Here is an 18,620-nt window from a genome sequence, read left to right as displayed (position 1 = left end):
AATAAGAAGAAGAACCGGCGAATGATGCTGAAACTATATCGATTTGCTCTGGATTTGCCGTCGTATAGTTGTTGTCAGCTGGTCAATGATAAATAATATGCTCCAAGGTTTTGCCTTATCTTGAGAGCTTGATAAGATAATAAATATGGAAGAGAAAAAAGGTGTTGCTGAAAGACTTACACTTGGCATTACCCGAATACTTGGTGTGTACTGTTGTTTTATCTGCACACTAAACCGCAATGCCAGTTGTTGTAAACATTGGCCCTGAATGGATGTGGTACGACCGCTGCTATTCACACTTATATTGTATAACAATACTCTTGAATATGTTCCAGAGAGCATGCCTGGCGTTGCAGACACTCGGTTTGTTGAGAGGGAGCCTGCAGAAAAGAGATCTTTGCTGTCATGGGAACAGGTGACAAACAAACCACATTCACACAAAGATTAGGGTAATAGCGTACTTAAATGTTGGTTGGTCTTAATGTGCTATTCGATGTATGCATGTGTAATATAATGGTCGGGTCGTTAAGACTCACTTATAATTCTCTGCAGAAAAACACATGCATTCTTCCAGAGGATCTGCGAGATTTCTATTTGACAACCGACGGGTTTACACTCACATGGAGTGTCACACTTGATAGTAGGTGGTCTAAGTCCAATTTAAAGACTATTCTACAAACATAAGTGCGTGTATTATAATGTCCATGATGTATGGATTTGAATATTTGAAAATATGTATTTCCCCTTTTACAGATGAGTGTGTGCCAGTCGGTTGCATGATGATTAACAGTGTGGTAAGGCTACGACAGCTGCATCCCCCGACAACACTTTTCTCCCTGCCTAATGCCCCCACACTTGCTGACCTAGACTGGGATGGGGGCAGCACAGAAAGTGGTAAAGCTAACCTCCCTATTCCTCACCGTAGAGTTTCCTTTCCTTGAGAATTTCTCCGAGATGGTGGTTGTATGTTGTTTTATGTCTGAGTTGAAATGAATGCATATATCGCATATTGCATATGTCAGAATTATTTACATTTAGAAGGTAACATAAGTATACGGTCATAAAAAATGTAATAAAAAATATAGCAAACTATAAATGGTGGTCACGCATTATGTTCAATATCTGGGGAACCATGTAGCCTAATCATTTGTACATTCATTATTGTATCAACACATCAACGACATTTTGACAGAATCAGAAGACTGTCCTGCTGTACCTCATTTTGATTCTCGGAGTCGGATCTTTGAGCTGGATTCCTGTGGCGGAAATGGAAAAGTATGCCTGGTCTACAGAAACTGCAGCCAAGGTTTTATTTTCTTCATGTTTAATTGTCTTTACTAATATAATAGCACAAAAACCTTGTACATTAAAACAGTTGAAAAATATATACAATCTGTGTTTTGGTCCCCAGGGATTGTAGCCCAGCAAAGTCACATTTGGTTCCTTGACCGCTCCCTGTACTGGCACTATCTGACCCCCACCTTCACGTCCTACTACCGGCTGATGCTCACGCACCTGGGCCTGCCTGAGTGGCAGTACTCCTTCACCCCCTATGGAGCCAGTCCCCAGGCCAAGGTAAGGGATCCCCCAGACGATGATCTTATTCTTGAATGTATCAGGGTTTTTTTCAGTTTTTTTCTTAAATGTATTTTTAAGGCTTTCGACATTGGGAAGATCTCTATTATGCTTAATTATTATTGGCTGGAAAATGATCATAGCAATAATGTTTATCTTTGTGTCAACCGTATGATAGATGAATGAAGAAATGTTGATTCAATGTGTTAAGAGTCTGCGTCATACATTTAGTTTGGGTTTGAGAAAGGGTCAATTCTTTCCTCATCGTCCCTATTGGAGAACCTTCTATTTTCTTCTTCTCCCTCTACAGCAGTGGGAGTCTCTGTATCCACCGCTAACATTCCAACGCGAGCTGGGCCCAGTGGACCCCGCGGGGGACACCCTTTTCAACAACAAGCTGGACCCCACCAAGGCTTTCAAAGGCAGATCCAAAGTGGCCACACCCAAGAAGAAGCAGTCGACCCAGAGCGGTCCTGGGGGCTCGGCCAAGGGTCATGTCAGTGTGGGGAAACATGCTGTGGTCCGGCGTTGAGAAACCCTGTTTGTATGCACCTTTTTTTGCATGACCCTCAACCTCGGAAATAATCTATCCAAAACCTTTGGTTGAATATGTTTCAATGCACAGTGCACTATAATACTTAAGGACATACAAGCTATAATTATTCCACAAGGGTATTCTATAAGCTATTCAAGTATTATAAGGTTTTAGAGGCAGCATGAGAACTATGTTTTTTCCAGACTTACTGTTCACATGTTTGAATACAGTAGATATTTGTTTTGATACATTTGTAATTGTTTTGGCTCTGGAGGATGTTCTATTGATTTTGATGATCTTGGCACGGACAAAAAAATCTTGTTAAAAATCTCGCAAGCTTGACCTCCGGTGGTCTCATTGTGGCTAGCCGCTAGGGAAGAACCCCATTGATATTGAGGTATTCACTGTGTATTATTGCCTTGTTATTGTTGGAATTATTAGTTGAGATTTGCAACGTTTATAGCTCAGCCTGTTTGCAGAAAGGGCCATGCCATATCAGTTAAGCATAATGCACCACTTCGCCTGTAGGGGGACCAAGAAAATCCCATTCAACGGCAGATAAGAGAAAGAGAAGAACAAAGACTTTTCCCCGCGAGTCGCTTGAAAAGGGCGCTGGGGTCGGTGGTACATGGGCTTTGTTTACGTTTAGGATTCACTTCACCTCTGAAACAAACATGTTCAAAAAGCAAATGAAGGGTTGAAAATTGAGTTTTATTTATCAAAAGATGGGTTGAGGAAAAATTAATATCTATCCAGACCAGGCCAATGTCCAGCAGGGATTAAGTATCTTTGGTCTTGTAAACACATAGGAAAAGAGAAGTAACAAGCATTGTAGGAGGGAAGTCATATCATAATAAACATTTCAAGCTTGAAGGATTTTAATAGCACACAAGATTACCTGGTATTTCCTTTACAGTGAAAAATAAACAAAAGAAAACAAGTTATTCAAAGCACATTTGGCATGGCCGTTGGCTGTTAGCTGCTTACCCAACCCAGGCCCTGCTTGGGTTACCAGTGGTAAAACACTCTCGCTCTGGTTGAGGAAAGACTGTCTCTTTATGTAGGGTGAGCCTTCATGCCACCAAATTATTTCATGTGAGACTCCTTTTACTGATGTTTAATTCAGTATTCGACGTCTCAAACACAGTGCAGACAAACGTCAAACAAAAGAAAAAATTAGTTCATACACTTATTCATCCCACAGGACAGTTTGTCCAATCTCTGACTTGGAGTGCAGGTGCTTCTAACCTGCCTCATGAAGAGAGTCCCGCCCCCAAAACCCAAGATCTTTGCATCCGAGGAAAGATGCTGTTTCATTGACACTTTCCTTTTGTTCTAAATCTCACTGGCGCTTGATTGGCTAAGACACACAGTGTTCATACTTTGGCTTCAAGCTGTCCCATAATAAATAATGTAAATGCCTAATATTTTGCTCTACGGGTACCTTGACAGGTTACCTGTTTTAATGCATACTGTATAAATGTATATGCCTACATTTATTTATAATAAAACAAATACATTTCTGTGTCACTTAATTAAAGTCACTGTTTGGGACATTATTCACTCCTTGCGCACTTATCCTGCTCAATCTACAATCTACTAGTCAATTAATGTCTAACATGTATGCTTAAGATATATATTTAGCTTCTTCTCTTTCACTCAAGCGTAACAGAGGTCCAGGTGAGCTGTCACACATTTCCCCGGAAGTGTCTCTCACACACACATCAGCGTGGCTTTGTTTCTCCAGGGGATCCATCTCCTCCTGCTCTCCATGGCCGTTCTGATCACACACAATGGCTGGGTGATGAAGCTCTATGAGAGCCTTGTACAGTCCTGCACCCATCACACCTCCTAACAAGGGCGCCACCACAGGCACCCACCACCACCCGTTTCCGGCTCTGCAAGGAGAGTGAATGAAATCAAAATGTATGAATCTAAGCAATTGTTGACACGTGATGGTGGGTGTGTTCGATGTGATCGATTTGTCTATTTTGTCATTTGTCAACTTAATGAGTTATAATGGTTCAGTAAATGAATGGCTAATGGCTATACCTCAAAGTAAAAAAAATGAAGGAATGGTTTTAAACTGCCAAAGCTGCTAAATATATATGGCACAAAGGTAGTGTTACACTGTGCTGCAAACACTGTCTAACAAGTGTTTATTAGACCAGACGCCTAATATTTTCCGGGTCAATGTGCCAACATCCTTAAAAACAGGACTTTTAATTCAAAGCCGCTATCATCTCCTTCCTCATCACCTGAAGACCTCGTGGCCCCAGCCGGCTACAGCAGTGAAGAGTCTGGGTGCCAGGTCCCTGGTGGGGTTGATGGGGTAGCCGCTGTTGCTGCCCAGGGAGACGCCAATCAGCATCACCAGGAGGCCCACCATCACGCTCTCACTGCCCCTCGCTGCCGGCTTGTTCCTCTGGTCAGAGAGTGCCGTCAGGCACAGCAGAAGCATGGCCGTTCCCAAAACCTGGAACAGTAAAAGGTCCACATGATATGGTCCTACTATTGAGTCGGAGATCCAAGGTGACCTACAGTCATGCAGGTACAGGTCGTCACAGATCATTAAAGGTCCCATGACATGCCACCAGGTGTGAGTGTGAGCAAAACGGCTTGTAACGGCTGATGACACTCACACCTGGTGGTATGTCATGGGACCTTTAAGTAGCAGGTTGCGGGTATGCATCTTGCTGAAGGATGCCTACTACAGGTACACTGCAGACATTTGGCTTCGAACCCACAACCTTTTGGCTGAAGTTTAACACCCTGACACACAACACTATCCTGCCACCACTCCACCTAGTATCCGGCCCCAACCTCCACGCACAATCACAAATCGGTTCATGGTAGAGTGTGCACGCCCTGTCAGAACAGTATGTTCTGTACAGTATATAACAGGAGTGCAGAGGTCAACCTGATCGATGAATCCAGATTGCAGAGAGAGGTAGGGGGCAGGGTAGGTGGCGAAGATCCCAGCGGTGGCTTTAGCGCCCGTCGTGGTCAGGTTCCCACCCCCAAAGTCATAGATGGCATCTGTAATAGATAGAGTAGAAGGTAGCAATTCAATCCAACTACATATGATCCAACAACAGTACAAGAGTGAATGGCTACAGCGGTCCTTACCATTGAACACGGTATAGATTGTCACCGCAGCCAGAAACGACCCGAGAAATTGGGCGAAAACATAGACAGGGAGCATCTTCCACGCAAGGCGGCCAAACACACACATGGCCAACGAGACTGCTGCATTCATATGAGCCCCTGAGGAAGAGAAGCAACACATGCTGTATATCGCGTCTCTAAATCAACACAGAATCATTGCTCTCGGTGGTGCTACTGGTTCTCTTGGGCGAGTTAATTTCTTCAGTGTTTGCATGTGAATAGTAAAAGCTGAAACACCAAACTATAGTCATGTTATCAGTGTTATGGAAATGATGTCGGTGTCCATTATTTCTCTTTACTCTACCTATGCTAATGACCTTCAAAATGTTACCTGAGACTGAACCTCCAACATGCACTCCCATGGTCACTCCAAGGCCAAAGCCAATGTTGATGCTGAGGTATTGTCCGAATGCTCCATGGCCCGTGACCACCTGTGCCACTGAGCCCAGGCCAAACACCTGAACAAAGGTTATGATCGTTATTCAAAATAGCCTTAGCTCCCTTGTCATGTAAAACCTTCTGATCCAATTTTTTTAATAACCTACAATTGTATCTTTTTAGATACATAACATTTAGGAGATGACTACAGGTAGACTGTGTACTTGTGGCTGGAACACTGAAGCCTTTTGCTGGATGTCAAAAACCTTATCTACTAGAACAACACATAACTTAACGCAACATTGCCTTGGTATTGTCACTGTCTAAATAAAGTTTTATTTGGTACTAACTGTTTTCAGGATTCAGAATTGTTTTCAAATTCAGTGCAGTTTAGAAAGTAAACCCTTACCTAGTTTTACAAACGTTAACGTAGTATTAGTAATCTAATGGGCACATGTGTTTATAGGAACCCCTGTTCGACCTGTGAGTTTGAACTCATTTCAATCCCCATGTGAACCAGTGTGTGTACGTGCGTGCATGCATGCAAGTTTGTGTGCGTGGCAGTATAAAGATTGATGCAACAGATGGACATCATGTGACTCTGCAGCCCCTCTCTCTATGTGGCCGAGTGCCACCTCCCTAACATTCTCTAAACTGACAAACGGCCCCTTCCTTGATTACAACCACCATTGACCAATCCCCACCCTTCAGCCAAACCATGTGACTTGTGTGACACCCATGTGACTGTGTGTGTGTGTGTGTGTGTGTGTGTGTGTGTGTGTGTGTGTGTGTGTGTGTGTACTCAAGATCATGATGTTTTTGTTACCTAGGTTATCATAGGGTCAGGTCAAAGGTGAATGACACTGATGTTAAACTTGGCGCCTTACCTGGCTAGCCAAACTCCATAACCTCTCCAAGTTACCATAAACTCGTAAACATATACTCCACACCCTTAACCCCACTGTTCTGTTGTATTTCTCATTGTTCAACGTTTTAACTGACAGCCATGTTTTTCTTTTCTTAATAAAAATATGTACACTACTTTTTGATAGCAATCATCTTACCATCATAACATAGGTGCAGAGGGCCTCCGCCAGTCCAACCCGAATTAACCTGTGGCGCAGACAAGCCATAGGTCGAGATCTGTGACCCCTTTCCTGCTGATCCTCTCTTGGTTCTACTGATTCTACTGAATCCTTCATTTTGTCCTTCTCCAGAATACTTACTATAGCATCATGTGGTTTCAACACAGAAAAAAGAGCATGGTTCTAAATCTTGACTTGAGTGTCCCCGTTTTCCTGTCCATTTGCCAAAGAACTTCCTGGCCAGCAATATACGCTTCAAACAAATACATAAGCTATATCTGTACTTCAACTAAATACATTTCCAAAGTTTTCTCCTCGGCTTTATTCTTCTGTTCCATGTAGTACGCACCCCAACAATAACTGTGGGAACATTATATAGCCCCTGCTAAGCCCCCTCCTTCATGAGCCCCTCTTGTGAGTCACACAGACTCCATTCCACGACCTCAGTTTCACATCCTCTGTGACTCTGTGGGTGGGGGCCCTCTGTTGAGCTGCTGCTATCGTTACAGAAGATAGGGGAGGGTCCATTTAAATGGTTCAGGCATGTTATTGGTTGGTTGGATGGTTGTTCTATGACAATGACCAGGGTACTCCTTGCGTAGCCTCGGAGTCTCAAAGGGTCATATATTTATGACATACAAGAAAAATGTATATGGAAGAGGATTAGAGCCAAATATTACTTCTGACTTTAATCTCAGGAGTCAGATTTCTCATATTTAAAGTCAGTATTCGGAATTTTAATATCAGAACTCTGACTTTAATCTAAGAAAAGTCCGAATTCTAAGGAACTCTGACTTTAATCTAAGAAAAATCCGAATTCTAAGGAACTCTGACTTTAATCGTAGAAAAGACTTTCAGACTTTAAACTCAGAAACAAAGAAAACAGAGTACAAATACTACTTTACTCTTCACAGGCTTATGAAGCGAGCACAGCAATGTTGAGCCTGCCTAACGAGATTGGGACTCAGCTAATGTAGCAGCCTAGGCTATAATTATATCCTAGGTCCTACGTCTAATAAAGACGGCGGCGAACCGCCGACGAACATTTTGTCAGCCCATCGCATCTTCAAACTGTAAACGGTGGCTATCTATAATCGTATATGATGTACGTTGTGTGATTAATATCGAAGTAAGGGTTAGTAATAAAGGCAACCGGTTTAGGAATAGCCTAGTTTGTGGAAGATGATTCATCATGACCGGATTTCGTTTAAATGTTGTAAGCCTTACAGCGAGCCTATCTGAGGCTTATTAATGAAAATCATTTAGGCCTATATTGTCAGAGCTGAGTCGTCCGTTCGCTTTGTTATTATTATGTAGGCCTATCGCATGTTAGGTATAACAATTAATTCATGATATTCTTTGTATCATTGCAAATATTTTCTTTACCTTTTCTGTCTATTTACAGAACACATACACACAGGCCAATGGATTTTATTAATTACAGACATTTATTCAACTCAAGACCAAGTGAACTACTGAAACATACAGAGACCGCTCCGACGCGCGCGATTGAGGCACTGCACTTCCCCCGCCCTGTCGCAGCTGCAGATACAGCTCTGTTTCACATAAGTACCTTCCAATGCAGGCTTGGCCTTGACCCTTGGAACGTCCCGATCTGGGAACACACAACCCGCCGCACAATCAATTGTTCACGCTTTGGACTAGATGGCTTGGTTCTGGGGAGATGTTTTCCATAACCCGTTATGGTCAGTTTTAACCTTTTTTCTGGGACTGCGATTACAGCAGAGATTGTTTTGGAAACCAAATGCATGTACTGTGCAACTGAAGGGGAAAACTGCCATAGTTACGGGTGCTAATACAGGTAAGTAATCAAGGGAAATATCTTGACCATAGAAATGAAATTAGCATGCATTAAGTCATTTATATTTGATTCGATATTTATTTTTTATGACACTGAAATTATTTTTTAGTAACTAAACTATAGTAATATTTAGTATATAAACTAAATAATACTATTAATTTTCGTTGTTCGTTGCTGCGGCAAGCAAGTAGGCTTGTTATTTATTATGCATTATACGGCTGAACCTACAGTCATTCATTATTTGTTTACAATTTCCAAGTCTCTATTTTTGCTTTGGACGGTACAACTTTGATGTCATTGGCACATGTTTCCTATGAACCAAAGAGGGGCTTTCCGGGAAAGCAATTACATCTGGAAGCAGTCGGTAAACCAAGGGTTCAGTGGAATTGAAAGGAAAACATACTGGAAGGGTTAGGCTTCATGTGCTTCTCAGCTAGGAAATTGCAGAACCAGGAAACCTTACCGCCGCTGCTAGGTGCATATAGGGGAAATATGACGGCCGAATTTCCTCTTTTTGACAAGAGGAGAGGAGAGCTTCAGCTTATCTCTTTAAATTACAAATGTTAAAATATTTTGCGCTATGCAAAATAATATAACATTCCGTGCGCTACGGACGCTGGATATGCGCTTCATATCCAGTTCAATTCACACACTTGTGATTAAATGTAAACGGAGAGGAGAGGAAAGCTTCCTTCTTATCTCTTAAAAAAACTAATGTTATATTATTTTTTGCTACGGACGCTTCATATCAAGGTCAATTCACACACCTGAGTAAAGCATATAAACGGAGAGGAGAGCTCCGTCTTCTCTTTAGAAACAAATGTTACTTTGCGCTACGGACGCTTCATATCCAGGTCAATTCACGCTGTGAGCATTTAAACAGAGAGGAACTTCTGTAAAGTTGGAAATTAATTGGCAGATTCGGAGTTTGCGGTTCAATAGATCATCAGTGAAACATCGTTGCGACACAATTAAGTGTAGTAACCCAGAGAACCAGCATTGCTACAACATTGCTTTCATCCAAAAAAGCCGTCTTTAGCGAACGGTGAATTGCGTTGGCTTCTATGAGGTGTCGGCTTTCAGCGAGCTTAGGGACCGTCTGCAAAGTGCAAAACTGAAAACGACCAATGGTAAAATTTCAATAGCGTCGCCATTATTGACTCTAGAGCCCCACAACTCGTTCCGTAGAGGCATGGCTTCTGTATGGTCCCACTACAACCTTTGTGATGGGGAGAGGGGAGGGAGTGGGAAGATGCATTGGTTTGAGGCACAGACTTTTTCGATTGTTGTCGTATTTGTGTTACGTGATTTTAATGTATAGGTTGGTTGTTGATAATAATGGTAATAGTAAATAATGGTTTTAAAGATTATACTTGTAATCTGTTCAATCTCTCCATATTTCCCCTATTCATTACTGTGCACAAATGTACTGTACACCCTTCTGTTGCCGGCAGACGCAGAAACCTCCCGGCGCTTTGCGAGCACACAAAAAAATTTGCGCGCAGAAAAAAAAAACATTTCACCTCCGCTGCTGCAACTCCATCCTAGGGGAAACACTGAATATACATTATGCCCTGTCCTTAAACCTCCCTCCGACCTTGCTCTTACTTTCTCTCCGGCTAAAGGCATTGGCAAGTATATCGCCCTGGACTTTGCAAGGCGTGGTGCACGTGTTATCCTGGCTTGCAGAAACCAGCAGGCGGGTGGTGCCGCTGTTCAAGAGATAAGAGAGCTGACCAATAACCAAGATGTCCATCTGCGTCCCCTGGACACGTCCTCCCTGAGCTCAGTCAGGGAGTTTGCCAGTATGATCAACAAGGAGGAGAAGGCCCTTCACATTCTGGTCAACAATGCTGGGGCGTCAGGTCAGTCCTGAACCAGTCATGAACCAGACATCATTGCTCTTCTTTCTCTTCTATCTCGCATCACTACAGAGAGGGTTAGAATCACGGCTGCTGCTGGCCGTTTCGGTGCCCTACGCGGGCGGGGGGGGGGGGAGCCTCTTTTTATATATTAGGTAAAAACATATAATTGCCGAAATTGAGTGATAGGTTATGCAATTAAGAAAAAACAACGGTGGGCCTCTTCATAACTAATTTATATATTTTTTTAATTCAATAATGTAATAATTATTTTTATTTTTTAATTTATTTTACAAACCATAATTTTTGGTGCCCCCCCCCCCCCCCCCCCCCCCCCCCCCCCAGGTACTTGGTGCCCTACGCACTCTGCGTTCTCTGCGTATATGGAGCGGCGGGCCTGGTTAGAATGCTACCCGCAAACATTCCTTCATTTTGTGAACGTACATATTTCAAATCTAAAAGATGCCACTTGTCGAGAAAGATCAAACAAGGATGAAAGTGTTGCATTATATGCTTAAACAATGTACACATGTAACCATGAGCTCTCTTTTTCTGAATCAAGGTTTGCCCCAGGAGATCACTGAAGACGGGCTGGAAATTAGTTTTGCCACTAATCACCTTGGACCGTTCCTTCTCACCAAACTGCTGCTTGGTAAGTCATCTGGCGCATCTCACCCTAAGAAGAAACCATGATATGGGAAAGTATCTCGAAGTTGCATTGTATAACAAGAATATAAAATGTTGCAGAGTGGCTGGTGGAAGGTCACAATTTATGACACATTATTTTTAATGAACCCAAATATTCTGAATAACCAATACCATAGAGAGCCAAAGCTGGAGCTGAATTGAGATTTCATAGATGGTATATCTCATCTCCAATGCATTTGTCTTGTGTAGGTCGGCGGGGGCTCTGGCAAGATGCTTAAATCAGGCTGTGTAATCAGTAACTGTACAAATCATAGTACACTCAGTTCCTGAGTGTATGCTTAATGGTTAATCTGCTAAATGGGTAGATAAAGCACTCACAGTGTTACAGTCCAGTTTTTGTCGTTTTTGGCAGTAACGGGTGTTTTTTAAGCATTCGGCAATGACGTCACGTTTGGGAGACGTGGTGGAAGGTAGCCTCAGCCTAGTACTAGAACTATGGCGTCTGAGGTGGCAAGAACCACAAATATAGGGCTCTCAGTCTCACGCATTTGGCGTGAGACACACGCAATTCAACCCATGCTCACGCTCACACGCAAATTACCAGGATAGCCCCCGCCAATTTGGGCCGCTATTTAACAGTGGAACAGGTAGGAATCAAATGGGGTCCCGTACGTAGGGTAACCAAACGTCCTCTTTTGCCCGGACATGCCCTCTTTTTGAGACACTTTTAAAAAAAAAAGGTGTGGCGGAATTTCAAAATCGTCCGGGATTTTACATACATGTTCACATTGAATTTGCGTTGCGTTTCTCTGGGTCGTTCACTAGTTAGGCTAGGCCCTCCCCTACTCAGTTCTGTTCGGTTTGCATTGGTGGGAGTGGTTAGGGGAAGTAGAGCCTTCAGATTCGACGGTTTGACTTACTTAGTTACCGTCATGTTTTGTATTTATTTTTTTTACCATTATTGTTTTACAGGGACAAACATTAACAAATTTCTCCTACAGGGGATAGATAAAGTTCAATCTATTGAACAGAAAGAAACACTTGGTCATACTTTACACTCTTTACCGCAGCATTGGCCTACTGAATGCCAAAGATATTGTGGCGAGCAGCACGGGAAGGACGAGACGGGAGCCCAGGTTGAACAATTATGCAGTTCCGTGCCCCATACACCGCACGACTACGGACTGCCTTTATTAACGAACCGAACGTAACAGAAACACGGGACACCTGACCAACACACACAACACTCTCACTAATGGTCCCGATCACACTACACATCACACAACAATGGAACAACACACAATTAACACACATCATCCCGAGAAATTAGCCCCAACAACAAAACAAATTAACAAAACCCCCTTTGTCAACTGAACATGGCGCCCACACCCGTGGTCGCCACACAGCCCCCACCTTAGGGGTCAGACGTCCCGTCGACCCCAACACCCAACACATAGTCCCGAATGTTCAGGGGGTCGGCGCCGCCGCCTTGGCCCCTGCCAGCGGCGGCCCCGTTGCGGCGCAGCCTTCCTCCCTGGTTGGGACGCCCGTCTCCAACAGTCCCTATTAGTCCTGGGGGTGTGGTCGGGGACCACCGCCATCGGGACCCCCACCAGTTCCTGCGGTAGGGCGGCGCTGGAGCGCCGTCCGTTCACCCCATCCTCCGCCGCTCTCCGACGCCTGGCCCTCCGACGGCCACGCCGGCGCCCGCAATCCATGACCCACCGACACTGCTCCGGCTCGAGGTCCGGTTTCCTGGGTTTCCGGACCCGGTCCTTGTCCTGCCCGGACTGGAATGCCACTGTGCCACGGGAGAGGGCTGTCCCAGCCGCGTCCTCCCGGGCACCACAGCGGCGGCAGCAGTACTTGACCGGACCACACTGGTCCTGGCAATCATCCTCCGTGGACGGCTGCAGGCTGGGTTGGTCGCAAAACTCCCGCTCTGCCCGTTCCGCCACGTCGAGGGCCACATCGAGGGTCGGGGGCATGATGAGGCGGACGTGCTGCCCCAGCTGCGGCGGGGAAAGTCCCTGAAGGAACGCATGAAGGGCTAGTTCCTCCCTAGCCGCAGCAGGGAAGTCGGGGTAGCCCCGCTGGGCGTACTGCAGTACATCGGCTGCGTAGACCCCCAACCGTTCCCCCTCCTGGCGGCGGCGGCTGGTTAGCAGCTCCCGGCTGTCGTTCACGGCCGCCCGCTGCCCGAAACGCCTCTCCAACGCCCGGATCAAGGCCCGGAGGTCCCGTTGGTCCTCTGGGGCCAGGTCCAGGAGCGCCTGCACCGCCGTCCCCTCCAGCGCCAGGGCTAGGTGGACGACCGCCTCCCCGGCACCCCAGCCGTTGTGCCACTCAACAAGCCGGAACTGAGTAAGGTACGGCTCAAGCTGCGTTGCCCCGGAGAACTTCGGCAGCTTCACTGCCGTCCTTGCCACCAAGGGGCGGTTGACCGCTGCCATTTCTCTGTCCGTGGGCCGCTGCGCTCCCACAACGCAGGGTGCGTCGGCGTCAGTTGGGGCTTCCATGGGCTCGACCGTCAATCCCAATCCTTTATCCGCGTGCGCAGGCCAATCCCACTTCTGACACCAATGTGGCGAGCAGCACGGGAAGGACGAGACGGGAGCCCAGGTTGAACAATTATGCAGTTCCGTGCCCCATACACGCACGACTACGGACTGCCTTTATTAACAAACCGAACGTAACAGAAACACGGGACACCTGACCAACACACACAACACTCTCACTAATGGTCCCGATCACACTACACATCACACAACAATGGAACAACACACAATTAACACACATCATCCCGAGAAATTAGCCCCAACAACAGAACAAATTAACAAAACCCCCTTTGTCAACTGACTACCCCAACTCCCAGAATCCCCGCGGCTCCGGAACATGGCGCCCACACCCGTGGTCGCCACAATATATTTTAAGCATTGGACTGAATGCCACATAAATATACAATTATGTTTTTGCACGTTCACAACGTTTAAAAGTTTAGGGGAAAGTATATGCCTCTACTGGTGTTGCTTAAGCCAATAGCCTTTTGATATATGCTTACTATCGTACATTAGTCACCATGTCTGTGGACACATTTGTATGCAGTCACATTTTAACATATATTCGGGGGTCCCCATCTCCCGATTTTTGCGCAATACCGATATACATTTTGCAGTATGCGTCCACAACTCACCACAAGGCCTTCATAACCATGCTGTATGCCGAAGCCGGAAAGGAAACACGCACAGCTGCACAGACTCATCTTATGCAAAACAATCTGTTTTATCGTCAACATTCAGTCACTGCAAAGATTTAAAGACTAACCTCTTATCATAAGTTAGAATGGACCCAAAGCATGTGATTGATACTGTCTGGTTTAGCTTTCGCTTGCTGTCCGTTTTTAGTATGAGTTCTCAACATTACGTCTGTTGTGTCTCTACAGACTGTGTGGATACTTATGATGAAAAACGACAGGGAGGAATATGCATAGAAACGTGGCTACTTTAATAGCAGGCGTACAGCAACATGAACATGTCTGTTCCTCTTACAGACTCATCTTGTCTGGCAACTCATGGTTACACAGTTACTTAGATTATACCGCGCCCCCTAAAGGCATAACAGTATATAACATGTTTTCCATTCAAACACCACAACTCTTTCTTGTGTTAGGCGCACATGGCTAATTTGCATACGCACACAGGACTGGCTGGCTCCAAGGAAAATAATAGAACATATTTAATTATCTTTCTATCTGTCTATCTATCTTTCTATCAACGCATGTGTCTAGTTTTAATGTGATGTATTTTGTGTACGTCCAGTAAGACTTGTTGTCTCCTTTGTTCTGTGTGATCTTGTAGGCTATACTGTGTCAGCCGAATCACCTAAATGAATTCCCGACGATTTGTGTCGTTTGGTATTAATGAAGACTTGACTAGGTTATCTATCTGTCTAGGCTATTAATTAACAATTATTCTCCACTATTCACGGAGCCTGAGGTGAATAATTGTTGATTAAATGTTTTAGTATATACTACACGTGAACACTCCAAAAATTAGCAAGATAACTTTTTGCAGGGATTTATTTGTTTTTTTAGCAGTTTATTTGTTGTTATTAGCGGACATTTTGTGATGAAAACATCGAGTTTGAGATGTCAATCATGGGATATTGCCCAATATCCCGAGATAGAGAACCAATCAAATTGCGCCATCTTAGGAGGTTCACGTGTAGCATATACTAACCATATATAATATATATGTATTTATCTATGTATCTGTATAATCTGCTGAACACTCTCTTACTAGTCTCTACTCTCAAGGGTCTCAATGCGGCTTTGGTCCGTGTCTCCCAACGTGACGTCATGCAATGCACTCTGGGGGAAATGAGAATCAATAGCAAACCGCTAAAATAGTACCTATTTTTTCGTATTACATTCCGTTTTATGATACCTAGCAACATTAAATACAATAAATAACAGTTTAAATCTTTATTACCAACAAGCAATTTGCACAAATTCGTTGGAAAATAAACCCTGCAACACGGCCTTTAAAATCCGACATTCAAACTGCTTTAGCTTAAAGCTGCAATTGAGTAGTGTGATACGTATAATACACTATGCACCACCAAAGCAGCACTATGCTGCTATACATTTCACATTACACATTTCAGTTTTTTGTTTTTGTTTGAGTGATTGCTAATTATATGTACACCTAATCTTTCCTAGCTATCCTAAATCAAATCATATTTATTTTGGGATGGATTGGGTGAGAATGTAAACAGTCGCAGTATTTAAATATTGGCCCTTTTATGAATCCATGGTCAACCATTCTGTGTTTAAAAAAAAACTGGTTCACATCCTTGGAACCAGACAAATCTGCAAGCTTGTTTTTATATCGACCGGCCCCCCTCCCTTTCACACAGATATCAGGTTATACTGGCCTGGGTCTGGCCAGCCTCAGCCGTTTATATAATATGGCAGGGGTTTAATACAATTACAGCTAGTAACTCTGGAAGCGCTGTTGTGGCGTTTTCATAAACATCCAAAAAGGCTGCCGCTGTATCACCAGTTTCATTGCTGTGACATTTTTTCAGATTTGCTCACTTCTACATCTCTTGTCTTGTAACGCAATAAACTCTGATACACTCCTTTCGTTCAAACGTCAGCTTAAATCCCATTTCTTCAGGACCACCTACAACATCAGACGAATCATCCTTTCACCCTCTCTCTCTCTCTTAACGTGTTGTATATTATTGTAGTGTTGTATATTTGCCTGTACTGTGTCTGTACTGTCTGAATGTATTTCTTTTTGTAAAGTGTCTTTGAGTACCAAGAAAAGCGCTGTGAAAAAACAATTTATTATTATTATTATTATTGTAATTATTATTATTATTAAACTTGTAAGGCAAGGTAAATCCAATAGATTCAGCCGATTTTAACAAGGATGAAGGCTCTCATGCTATTGCTCTTTCACTCTCCAGATCTTTTGAAGCGATCAGCCCCAGCGCGTATCGTTAACGTCTGCTCGTCAAACCACTTCAAGGGTATAGTGAACTTTTCCCACTTCAAGGGAGAAGACCTCACCTACAAGATGGACCACGTCTATAACAACACCAAGCTGCACCAAATCATATGCACCAACGAGTTGGCACGAATGCTAAATGGGTCAGGTATGAACCAAATACTAATTCCTCCCTTCCCTCCTATCTGTGGGTTGTGCTGTCTGAACCCCTTGCTGCCTGCTCTTACCACACTCCTATGGGTGCTTGATTTTTTAAAGAAAATCCCCTTTGATGGGTAGCTGAAGCAGACATCCATGCTGGCTTGCAGTATTGATAAAGACAGGCTTTATTCAACTTGCATAACTTGTTAGCATAATATGAAAACGTTTATAATTTTAATTTAGAGATACATAGACTATGAAAGATGATTTAAGTAATTTTGGTACTAAGAAAAGGTAAACCAGAAAATTAAAAATAAATGTATGATTCTAATCTTTTTTCATGAAGCATCATATTTAACTTTCTATTTAAAAGGTGTCACTGCAAATTCGGTCCACCCTGGGTACGTTATGACATCAGTGCTAAGACACTATAGTGCTTCAGTACAGATCATCTTCAAGCTAATTGGAATCTTCTTTTTCAAGGTGAGTGTAAATGAATAACATTCCTTCGTGTTTGACGTAGTTGACGTAGTTGACGTATGACGAATAGTTTAGCTGAGTATGTATCACAATCAGCACACACAATAGCACAATCAGTTAAAGACTGAAGATTTAACCTTTCTGGACCAGTGAAAAATAACTAGTTGCTTTGTGATTTGTTTCGATAAGATGCATGTCAGATAAGCAAATAGTTTGGTTATGCTGGTCGATCTAATGCTTGTGCTTTGCAGAACTAATAACAACAATCCATTAAACAAACATTGTCCTTTTTTTGGGAATAATTATGTATATTAAAATACATTAAGCATGTAATAACATAGCCCACATATTATTTCTAACCCGTTTATGTATTCTATGAAACAAAAAATGGTTGGAGTTGATGAACAAAAGTCATGAGAAACCGCGACTTGGAACCAGGTACCATGGTACCATGAAAGTGTATGTGTGTGTGTGTGTTTTAATTATGTGTGTTTAATTATTTGTGTATACATACATACAGAATAAAATAATAAATTCTACGTCCCATTCCCAGTATGCAAAACAGGGGGCGGCGAGTGCTATATACTGTGCTGTCTCTGAGGAAACCGAGGGAATTACAGGGAAGTATTTTGACAGTGATTGCGCTCTAGTCCTCCCTGCCCCTCTGGCAAGAGACCCCGCCCTCGGAGCCAAGGACTATGAGATCAGTGATCGACTGACGTCAAAACTCTAGCCTGATGACTGAAACCAGGTTACAGTTCTTCTATGGTGTGTAGAAAACAGAGTATTGAGGTGAAATAAGCTATATATATATGTGTGTACTCTAGAGCTGTTTGTTCATTCGGGCTACTGAGGAAATATGTCAGTGCAACATTGCAGGCTCTGTGGAAGAGGAACTGCTCCCTTTATAGATATTAAGGGCTCAGTCTAAACAAAACATATTTGATGTGATTCTTATTTTCATTTTCAATCAATTGTCGCTAAATCTGTTACGCTAGATGCCACTAAAGTGTAAACACTGCAGCTTTAAGATTTGTGGTTGTGTTAAGATAATAAACAATGTGGCCTGGACTATTGAACCATTTCCCAATGATTCAACATACTCAACAGGGCCATGTAATCTATATTGCTGGTTTGCATTTACTTTTTGGTACATTACTCTTTTCTAGTTATTTTATCCACACTGATGTGCTATTTTCAATTTTGTGTTCAATTAATATCAAATTATTCTAATTATTGGGAGTCTAATTATTTATAATTACATGTAAAAAAGGAATTATATTATGATTGCATTTGCTCATTTTATTTACTTTACTCTACTTTAAAATATATCTATATAATGTGAGAAATGGTGACACTCCAACAAAGGCCAAGCCGTCAGACAGGGTGACACAATCATTCTCCTTTTTA

General features: G+C 43.2%; 3 protein-coding genes across 5 annotated transcripts; 2 read left to right on the top strand and 1 right to left on the bottom strand.

The window, feature by feature from the left end:
- The first annotated feature begins 32 nt into the window (after window positions 1–32).
- tpgs2 (tubulin polyglutamylase complex subunit 2) lies at window positions 33–2,120 on the top strand. The gene is made up of 7 exons (XM_079748712.1): window positions 33–203; window positions 336–415; window positions 553–640; window positions 754–894; window positions 1,193–1,306; window positions 1,412–1,575; window positions 1,886–2,120. Exons 1-7 carry the CDS (start codon window positions 146–148, stop codon window positions 2,105–2,107), a joined length of 867 nt encoding a protein of 288 aa, XP_079604838.1. The 5' UTR covers window positions 33–145; the 3' UTR covers window positions 2,108–2,120.
- Window positions 2,121–3,703: 1,583 nt separating this feature from the next.
- aqp7 (aquaporin 7) lies at window positions 3,704–7,136 on the bottom strand. Of its 3 annotated transcripts, XM_079748711.1 has the most exons (7): window positions 6,883–7,136; window positions 6,721–6,769; window positions 5,610–5,736; window positions 5,240–5,377; window positions 5,031–5,149; window positions 4,369–4,586; window positions 3,704–4,008 (listed from the first exon to the last, which is right to left on the bottom strand). In XM_079748711.1, the coding sequence occupies exons 2-7, from the start codon at window positions 6,724–6,726 to the stop codon at window positions 3,738–3,740; spliced, it is 879 nt and encodes a 292-aa protein (XP_079604837.1). In that variant the 5' UTR covers window positions 6,727–6,769; window positions 6,883–7,136; the 3' UTR covers window positions 3,704–3,737. The 3 variants fall into 3 exon arrangements, with proteins under 3 accessions (XP_079604837.1, XP_079604836.1, XP_079604835.1); XM_079748710.1 differs by having other exon boundaries at window positions 6,721–7,136; XM_079748709.1 differs by having other exon boundaries at window positions 5,031–5,377; window positions 6,721–7,136.
- A 1,202-nt stretch (window positions 7,137–8,338) lies between these two features.
- Window positions 8,339–18,618, top strand: LOC307083914 (retinol dehydrogenase 12). Its single transcript, XM_079747948.1, has 6 exons — window positions 8,339–8,563; window positions 10,189–10,428; window positions 10,988–11,077; window positions 16,549–16,737; window positions 17,104–17,213; window positions 17,764–18,618. The coding sequence occupies exons 1-6, from the start codon at window positions 8,407–8,409 to the stop codon at window positions 17,941–17,943; spliced, it is 966 nt and encodes a 321-aa protein (XP_079604074.1). The 5' UTR covers window positions 8,339–8,406; the 3' UTR covers window positions 17,944–18,618.
- The last annotated feature ends 2 nt before the right edge of the window (window positions 18,619–18,620 follow it).

This window comes from Pollachius pollachius (genome assembly GCF_949987615.1).
Source record: "Pollachius pollachius genome assembly, chromosome: 12".
Taxonomy (NCBI): domain Eukaryota; kingdom Metazoa; phylum Chordata; class Actinopteri; order Gadiformes; family Gadidae; genus Pollachius; species Pollachius pollachius.
This window is presented reverse-complemented; position numbering and strand designations above follow the sequence as displayed.

What these genes read in the sequence shown, in the direction of transcription:
- LOC307083914 (XM_079747948.1), top strand. Translation starts at nt 8,407, where the DNA reads ATGGCTTGGTTCTGGGGAGATGTTTTCCATAACCCGTTATGGTCAGTT. An exon ending in TCTCACCAAACTGCTGCTTG is followed by an intron (nt 11,078 to 16,548) that starts GTAAGTCATCTG and finishes TTCACTCTCCAG; the next exon opens with ATCTTTTGAAGCGATCAGCC. An exon ending in TTGGAATCTTCTTTTTCAAG is followed by an intron (nt 17,214 to 17,763) that starts GTGAGTGTAAAT and finishes TCCCATTCCCAG; the next exon opens with TATGCAAAACAGGGGGCGGC.
- tpgs2 (XM_079748712.1), top strand. Translation starts at nt 146, where the DNA reads ATGGAAGAGAAAAAAGGTGTTGCTGAAAGACTTACACTTGGCATTACC. An exon ending in TGGCATTACCCGAATACTTG is followed by an intron (nt 204 to 335) that starts GTGTGTACTGTT and finishes AATATGTTCCAG; the next exon opens with AGAGCATGCCTGGCGTTGCA. An exon ending in CTACAGAAACTGCAGCCAAG is followed by an intron (nt 1,307 to 1,411) that starts GTTTTATTTTCT and finishes TTTGGTCCCCAG; the next exon opens with GGATTGTAGCCCAGCAAAGT.
- aqp7 (XM_079748709.1), bottom strand. Translation starts at nt 6,858, where the DNA reads ATGAAGGATTCAGTAGAATCAGTAGAACCAAGAGAGGATCAGCAGGAA. An exon ending in TCTGCACCTATGTTATGATG is followed by an intron (nt 5,737 to 6,720) that starts GTAAGATGATTG and finishes ACCTTTGTTCAG; the next exon opens with GTGTTTGGCCTGGGCTCAGT. An exon ending in AATCTGGATTCATCGATCAG is followed by an intron (nt 4,587 to 5,030) that starts GTTGACCTCTGC and finishes TTACTGTTCCAG; the next exon opens with GTTTTGGGAACGGCCATGCT.